The 9,250-nt window shown below is 40.9% G+C and overlaps 1 protein-coding gene across 1 annotated transcript in view; it reads left to right on the top strand.

Annotated features, from left to right (window-relative positions):
* The window catches only part of LOC122063331 (isoamylase 3, chloroplastic), a 52,582-nt gene that overhangs the window by 11,219 nt on the left and 32,113 nt on the right, over window positions 1–9,250 (top strand). Inside the window, exons 4-5 of the mRNA XM_042627052.1 lie at window positions 1,418–1,575; window positions 4,140–4,233. Of these exons, the coding sequence (XP_042482986.1) occupies window positions 1,418–1,575; window positions 4,140–4,233 (252 nt within the window). The remainder of the gene's footprint in view (window positions 1–1,417; window positions 1,576–4,139; window positions 4,234–9,250) is intronic.

The raw sequence follows: 9,250 nt of genomic DNA, 5'->3' as shown, positions 1-9,250 counted from the left end.
CCCCCCCCCCCAATTGTTGTCTCCGTTAGCTAGTTTTGGGGTCTAGCCGCCCCCCTCTCCTAGGGTTTTTCTCCTTTTGGCCCCCCTCTTTCCCCCTTGTATATTCTTCTCCTTAGTAATGAGTTATTTATTCATCCAAAAAAAAAAAAAAAGTATTAGTATTGGTCTGCTAAATTTAAAATACATATCGGAGGATATCGTATCGTATCGTATCGTATCAGAGATACTTTGAACCGTGAGGCCCATACATAGTTGATAAACGACACTTGGACGACACTAGCTGTCCAACGCCCTTGCTGGAAAAGATTCAGAACAGCAGAAAAAGACTGTTCTTAGCACTTGCAGTACCCTATTTTTCTGGGTATATGGCTTCCTTTTTTATCTCGGTAGAAACTCTACCTCTGGCAGTAAGTTTCAGGCACTTAAGAGAGGACTAATAGGTGACATACATGGTCTTGGTTTCATCTCCAATAGGTCACAGATCACAGAGAGAAGGAGAGGTGCTTCCAAACCTGGCGGTGGTGCTGTTTGTCCCAAGTCTACCATCAATTTGAATCCCGCAGCTGCAAACTCCACCCATTGTCCTCTGGGTTGGAACCCTATTTAGCTCTAGGGTTCGAAAATTTTTTGAAGGAGATTACTCCCGGTTAACTCTCAAACCAACAAGGAGCTCTAATACCAAGTTCAATATTTCCATCCTTGCTGGTTAAGTTAATAGCAGGTTGAAGGTCATGATAGTGAGAGAAGAAGAAGAAGAAGAAGAAGAAGAAGAAGTGAATATATCGATTCCTTCCCCATTGTGTTATTAATGAAATTAAACTGATATCCCAAATATGCATTCTTAGAAACATATTCTCCCATGAGACACTCATAAATACAATTCCATATGTACCCTTGCAAATCCTTACAAATTACTATTCCAACAAATATCAACTATTGAACTGCTTTAGAACCCAATCAAAACCAGCACAACTTGAATGTGGGAAATGACTCAGGTATTTGGTAGGGTTTTGGGGGTGCGTTGGTGCTTTTGACTTGGTTTATTCTGTTTGGGAAGGTGCGAGTGAGTATTTTCCTTATGATTGAGCTTGTTGGTGGGGTTTGTACCTGGTTTCTTTTTCGGTTGCTCTTAGGTCTTTCTCTCCTGCTTTTCTTTTAAAAGTTTTCTTTTATTTTCTGCTCAGATAATGAAATGCATAGTATCTAAATATTAAACTTTTATTTTATACAAAAAGTCATTATAGGAAAAATGATTCCTTTTATTTCCTTGTTATTTTTTTCATTGTTATGTTAAAACATTGAAGCATGGTGTATGACTTCGAATGACTGATGTGAGTTACTACACAAAAGAGAATGACATAAAACATTTTGATTCACAGCTTATTTATGGCCTGATGTTCATTATGTGTGACTTTAGGAAGAAGCAACACAAGTGTCTGAGATCAGCTCGCCAATGAAAGTCTCTCCAGGCCAGGCTTTTCCACTTGGAACATCTGAAGTTGAAAGTGGGATCAATTTTGCTATTTTTTCCCAACATGCAACTGCTGTTACACTTTGCTTATCTCTCCCAGAGAGGTGCAGTTCTTTCGTCCTTGTTCTATGAACTAGTGTCTACAGATTCTTAGGAATATTATACATGTGTTGCTCATCATTGGTCCTTTCTTATATAAATAAGAAAATTTACAAATGAAATGGCTGAGATAGACCAACTAAGGAGCTCCAGAAGTTCAGTCTATAAAAATATTAATAAAAAATGTAAAAAAGAGAAAGAGGAGCAGCCAGAACAGAAAATGGAAGGCCACAAAAGGTCTACTTTAACTTCAGTTGAGGTCCCAGCATGGATGCCACCCATGGCGATGGAGTTCAATTTTGATGGTCATTGTTTCAGAATCCGGGTATTTTAGAAGTATTTCAGGGATCTGAGCTATTTGGGATTGACTAATCTACCAGATTTCATTTTTTCTATGTTTCAGGGTATGAGAATCTCTTTTCTAGGACATCAGATAGCAGATAATGCTGGTAGAGGGGGTCATTGTTTGTATCTGGTTGGCCAGAGGGCATGGCATGGACAATCAAGAGCTTTGCAGTACATTAGATACATAGTTGTCAAGGTGTCGCCTAGGCTTCCAGGCGGTTTGCCTGGGTCCTAGGCGACAGTCGCCTTGTTGCACTGCATGCCGCCTTGTGTTTTGGCATTTATTTATGCTAAATATCATTTAAGTAAATGTTTTTTATATTTGTTATTTCATTTACTTAAGATATTATTCATAAATAAGCAAATACCCCATTCAACCATTCAACCTGCTCTTTGGCTCCATGGCTGACATGTCATTCACTTGGATGTCCGAATGAATCTGCAGGATAGCCATTGTTCTTTCCAAATGATCCACTTCTTCTGGATTTCTTTGTGAACTTAGATTCCTTCTTTATGTGTGGAATTGCATCAGGTTGTTTATCACCTTTTGTGGTGCTGACTAGCAGAGTGCATGTATTCTAAATACATCCCCAATTTATGATTTCAAGCTCAGATTTTGAATGTTTCAGTATTGATTGCCCAGACATCAGAATTCTGATTTATGTTTCACTCTAGGGAGTTTATGTTTCTGATGCTAGAGTACCGCCATTGAAACCAGTTTAGCAAAAGGATGTTTCATATGATTGTCCAATTCAGGGGCCTAGAAATGGGCTTCTTACTGAACCATTCACAAAATATTTCATTTTGACCTTGGTCGAAATGAAACCGCATGTGACTCTATAGGTATGCAATGTTTCGATCGAAACTTTTAAGTTCCAGTCGAAATTTCTTATTGTTTTGGAATTTCTGTTTGTACCACCGAAATGGAACATTCAGTTGATTTAAATACCAAATCATGGTCAACCTGTGACCCATTTTGACATATTTCGACTGAAACCTGCAGATTCGACTCTGACCCCTTGCTTTTGAGTTTTTTTGGCCATTCCACTTGCAATATTGGAAGATGAGATTGGCTAACTCTTTGAAAAGTGAGTTAGCTAGGGGTGCTTCAAGGCAATTTCATACTACTTTTCCTTACTTTTTTATCTTGTTGTGTAGTCCCTTCTGTGCATGGTTAGATTTGACCACTGTTGTTGTGCTCCATTCTTCTTCTTTTGCAATAGTTTCTTTTTTTGGTTATCTACAAAGAGAAGGCACTTCACTGCTACTAACTAGTAGATATGAACGAAATACTACTTTTACTACATTTTTTGGAAGTAAGATATTACATCATTTTCTGCTCATTGGAGTATATGCCTTACTTTTGAAAAATGAGGAGACTCTATTGATTGGAAAAATAGCATCTAATGACTCTCGAAGAACATATATAATAAGAATTGGCTATTACTAATTTTATATTTTCTTTTTATGTTTATGAGTTCATTCATTATTAAGTAGGTTGGAATGTGGAGGAGGATTTTTGTAGCTAATTACAAGTTGTTGCTATAATGCTTAATGACTTTTGAGTTGAGTTGAGTTCTCTGTCTCATTGGAAAGGTTGGAAATTTGGTTGAAAACAATATCCAGTTTCTACTGTTTGAAATACTAACAAAAGAATGCAACTGAAAGTGGACCATATGACAGATCGGTGCCTAAAATTTGACATGTGGTCAATCCGGAGATCTTGTCATACATCCAATGGTTGGGATTGGCGATGTCAGCCACTTAATCAAATTGATACCTGATACAGGGTGAATGGGTGATGCAGGGCTGGGTGATTCAGGGGATACAAATGCTGGTTTTTTTTTGGGACTAGGTTGGTGGTTGTCATAGTGATTTGTTTTGCAAAAAGGGGACTCAAAAAATTGTTAATGTGAATGACTTGGTATAAATACTTTCATTATTTATGTTGGGAGAATAGTCTGACATCTGTTACCACGTACCCCTAAAGCTTTCTGTTACCTAATATACATGTGAGACCCTCCACCCAATAGTTCAAGCTTTTGGGTTGGGTATTTACAATTTAGTGGTCTGTTAACTGCGTGATATACTCAAATTGAAGAATTACACAATCTATTGCTGCATTAAGCTTAAGAGTTCTTGCAAAGATCTATTTATTTGTTAATTTTAAATATAATTAACTTTGTAAGCTTTGAATCTTCCTTACATTGGTGTGCTCCCTTAGGGGAAAGCTTGATGGACAGGATGCTGGATTGTTGGAACTGCCATTGGATCCTCGTGTGAACAAGACTGGAGACATATGGCATATTTATGTGGAGGTACTCTTGGTATTTGGTTTTGGTGGGCAATAGCTTAATGGATATTGTTTTTTGAGTGCAACGTTTCTTGCTTGTGCTTTTGTCAATGGGTTTAATCTTGTCTATGTGGTTGACCAAAAAAGAAAAAAAATCTTGTTTATGTGGAATTCCTGCTAGTTGATCCTCTCATTCTTTTTCAGCAATGCATCATAATAATGTTTGTGAAGATCCTGGAAAATATTTTCCTTGTTCCAATCCCAAATATATTTATATTTACCCTCTACTTTTTATGGTATGATTATCAGTTTGCAAGAAAGAATATGATAACTTGTATCATATGCTTTATTGGATTAGCTAATGCAGAATCGGTTGGCTTGGATTGGGTTGGTTCACTTGTGAACCATTTTTTTGGCTTCGGTTTTTGGTCTAAGATAGTAAGATCAACATGAGGTTCAGGGAAGATTAAATCCTGGAAGCTAGGATTTGTGAGACCCATTTGAAGAAGGTTTTAGAGTTTGCGATTCTGGACTTCCTGAAAATCAGGAACCTTATCAACAAACAGCTTGTGGGGCCCAATTGGAGGTCTTTTAAAAGGCTTACAGTTTCATAATACCAGGATTTCATGAAACTCATCTTCAGCCCAATCGTGTGCTATTTTTTAGGATAATTTTTGTCTTGTTTTATTACTTTTAGTTGTCTAATCTTTTTTTTTTTCTTTTTCGGAAGAATAAATAATTCATTACCAAGGAAAAGAACATACGAGGGAAAAAAGCGGGGAGCCAAGCCGGAACAAGCTCTCGAAGGAGGGGAAAACAAGGATGGCCTAAGCCCGACTAAAGAAGGGAAACATCAGGGAGTCACGAACCCGACGATGACGAAGCTAAGATCAAAGTAGATGGCATTCCAAATCTTATCAAAGTTTAGTTGTCTAATCGGGTTGTGACAATGCTTAAAAATTCCATCCTTGATTATTGTCAGTTTCCTTCTTTATTTAGTGTAATTTATGCATTAGCATGCTCCATTCATAGGCTACAGCTAGAGGAGTTAGTTTTAGTGTTGGTTTGGGTTTCATTAATTTATTTCTGTTTCATAGCTGATTATAAAATCATGTAAAGGGCGGAAAAATAGGGGAAACCCTCTATACGATTTGATGGAGTAGAGATTTCTTTGGGTAGTGAGCTCTTCTATCTCTTCCCCCTATTTTTTCCTCTCTCTGTCTCTCTCTCTCTTCTTTCCCCTTCCCACCTTTCTTTCTCTTTTCCCTCTAGCTGATTGACCTTTTATCCTTTTCATCCATCGTTTGAAATCTCCCCTTATTTCTCTCTTCTTTCCACATTGTAATTTGTTGGACTGCCACAGCCAACAGATAGTGAAACAAAGCCATTCTGCTGTCTGATCCTCTTTATAACAGTAGCTACTGTTCTACGAAGATCCTGCTGAGAATCCCTCCTTCAATATTGTTCAAATACAAATTCAGCCAGTCTAGTTTCCATCTTAGCACAGTCAAGATGGAGGGCACACTAAAAGGGACCACTTTTAGTACTCCCTCAACCCCCCCCCCTCTGCCATATCCTGAGCCCCTAATGTTAGACCTCCTTCTGGCGGTCCCTGCCGCCAGCTTCTCCCCCTTCCCCTTGCAGTCCCTCCGTTGGCCCCAAAGCCTGGAATTCCTTCTTCATCTATTCCCCTTTCCCCTCCGGGGAGGGCCACTCCCTCTACTTCATCCCCCCCCCCCCCCCCTCCTGCTGTGGGAGATAAGAAAGTAGACCTCTGCCCCTCTGGCCTTCTAGACTCTAAAATCGGTATATGGAAGAATTGCCTGGTTGGACACTTCATGGGGAGTCGTCCCCCTGCAACATTGTCAAGCTCTCTCTAAGTAAACAATGGAGACCTCAGGGTCTGTTCGATACTTGCCTTCTGGATACTGGCATCTTAATCTTCAAATTCTCTGGTGAGGAAGATAAGCTGAGAGCCCTGGAGGGAGGTCCCTGTCAAGTGGGGGAAAAGCCAATCTTCCTCCATCAGTGGAATCATTTCCTGCAATTGAGTAAAGCCGACCTCCATTCCATCCCTCTATGGATTGCTCTTCCAAGTCTTCCCCTCCACTTTTGGTGTGAAACAGGCCTTAGCATCACATTGGGTCAGTAATAGGCAAGCCTTTGTACTCAATACTTAACAGAAAGGACCAAACTTATGGACTGTCTTGCCTTTGCGAGACTTTGCGTCAAAGTCTCCGCAGATTCCCTACCCCGGCCTTTGTTATAGTTTTGGATGATGAAGGTTTCTCCTTCCAACAGTCCACTATGAGTGGTTACCCCCACAGTGCTTAGTTTACAAGGTCTTCAGTCACCATACTCAAGCCTGCACCCCTTAGTCAACCGCCTACCGGTAGCTCCTTATACCCCCTCCTCAAAGCACCCTTCTGCAATTTGCAATCGAGACCCCAACTGTGGTCGGAGAAGACACAGAAACTGCAACCGTCGTTCCAAGGATATTTTGGCCCTTGGCTCCCCTAGAGGTCATGACTCTAGCCAACGTCATGGACCTCTGGTCTGCCAAGCTGCTCCCGCTCTGCACCTTGGACCTCTGGTCCACCAGCCTATGTTTGTCGGTCTCAAAAAGTTCGAGGCTCGTCTGGAAATTGATCTTTGCCATGATGGTGACCCTGCACTGCCTGCCCTTTTGAGTCACTGATGCCCCATTGGGTTGGCAACCTTGCTCCTTTTGGGCGATTGACTTGTCACCATCATCCGCCTACGTCCTCTGCCTCCGGCTCCCTGCCAAGTCCACTCCAGGGCAAGTTTTTCACCCCCCCTCGAACCTTTGGTCAATAACCTAGCTAGGACCACTAGTTACTCCCAGTTGATGTCGACTGTTTCCCCTTCAATGACCTTTCCCCCTTTTCCTGAGGCGCTAATCCTTCCTGTAGTCGATCCCTTCTTACCTCCTATGCCTTTAAAGGCTCCTACTACCCTAATGTAGGAATGGATTTCACAACCAAACCAGCCCCAACTGCAGGAACTTTTAAACTAAGAACAACCAAAAACCAATAGCAAACTTATAACAGAAAATCAGACTTTGGCCACAAACCAGAATTGATAAGCGATCTCAATGAACAGTAACCAGAAGCGAAATAAATCAGTAGCAGTCTTAGGATTAAACCAGAAATTTTAATAACAATATAAGACCTCCAGTAGGTTCAGATCACAGATGCTAATAGTCCAGAATGTCACAGTAACACAGAACAGAAAACAGAATCTAAATCTGTGTAGGTTTTGACAATCGACCAGAATTGCATGACAGTTCACTTCAGCAGATCCAGTGGTCTGATTGACCCCAAAATTGGATCGATCCTCTCTTTGGATAGGATTATCCTTCAGTCAAAATATGGAGGCCATCGGATGGCTGGTTCTCCAAAAACAGCTAGGCCGATAGGAAGGAAAACAGAGAAAACTAACCCAGAAATCTGCAGAGAAGTTTGATCACTAACCTGAACTGCTGGAGAAGAGAATCCAATCAGAAAACCAGATAAGAAAAGACCCACCCGGACTTCTCGCTGCAGAGTGTCGATCGGATCACACACCAATCCCTAACCCTTGATCAGACACAAAGATATAGTCATGGAGAAAACCCAGCGGCAGCAGCATGAAGCTTCTCTTTTTTTTTTTAATTGTAAAAATCGTCTCCCTATGATGAGAGCTCTCCTTTATTTATAATGATGATGGGGAGGGTTTACAAGTAATAGTAACTCAGAGTTACTAAATCTGAGTTACTAAAAATTGATTACAAGAAGTTACTAAAAACTGGAAATTAGAATCTAATGAAAATAGAAACTAGTCTAGACAGAAATTAGAAACTAACAATGACTTGAAATTAGAAACTAATTTAGGTACTGAAATTAGAAACTAAATAACCCCATCTAAAAAGGAAACTAAAGAAAAGGAAACAAATCACTGAATCCCGTATGCAACCTTAGAGCCCCTAGTTTAGACCCATAAAAGTAGCCCAATACACTCCAAACCACATGGACTGAAGGCCCAACACGTATACAACCCAACCATAAGCTTATTCCTAATAAAACAAGCCTAGTTTGGTGAAGAATCTGCATCATACCCCCTCCCTTCCTCCTTTTGCACTTGCTTCTTTTCTGCAGATCCTTCCCTTTGCTGCCACTGTTGGCTCGTGTGTGGGAATTAAGCCCCCGTCAATCCCCCTCCCCCCCTTTTGCCTTTTCCTTTCATGAAGCATAGGATGGGCTCCCTATTGATTTAACTTCTTCTTAGCCATCCCCCTCTCCACCTCTTGCCCTGTTGGGCCAGGTTCCTTGCTTGGTGACCTGCAAATCCCTACCAATAACTCTTTTGGCCCATAACTCTTTTGGCCCATCGGCCTCGGGCCATTCTACTCTCCTTCGTACCTCCAGCCCTCCCACTTGGCTTGTCGATTTTTGGTCCCCACTTCTGACCCTTGGCTGCTCCACCCTACACCCCAGATAAAGTGCCCATATCTCTTCCTTCATTCCCCCCTAGCCCCCTATGGTTCCTTATCCCCCCCCCCCTTTGTGTTCACCACGAGTGTGGCAATAGCTCCCCACCTTATACTTTGAAGTGGCCCTACCGGAATTCCTTTGCCTAGGAATGAGAAGATTTTGCCTCTTAGTATGGATATCAGAGCCATGCCCTCTACCGGGACATTTTGTTATGATTCATTGAGCTTTCCCTTATTAGTTTGTTGTGGTTGTTTGGGGCTCTTCCCCTTCCCTTGCCTCCCCCTTTGTAATCCAGGGCCTTGTAATTTGTTTGTGTTTTGTATGTCCTTTCCCCTTTGCCCCTTTCTTTTCTTTTGGTAATAAATTTTTTATTCATCCCCAAAAAAAAAAAAAAATTGTCCAAATAAACAGTTTTGACTTTTGATCATAGTTTTTTATTTGAAAGTTGAAATCCACCACCAACAGGTCTGTCTACCAGACCTGCATCACTAGTGCTTTGGCCTGATTGAGCCCAGTCTTTCTCTGTTTTCTGTACTTAAAAAAAAAAAA

This window comes from Macadamia integrifolia, chromosome 2 (assembly GCF_013358625.1).
Source record: "Macadamia integrifolia cultivar HAES 741 chromosome 2, SCU_Mint_v3, whole genome shotgun sequence".
Lineage (NCBI taxonomy): Eukaryota > Viridiplantae > Streptophyta > Magnoliopsida > Proteales > Proteaceae > Macadamia > Macadamia integrifolia.
This window is presented reverse-complemented; position numbering and strand designations above follow the sequence as displayed.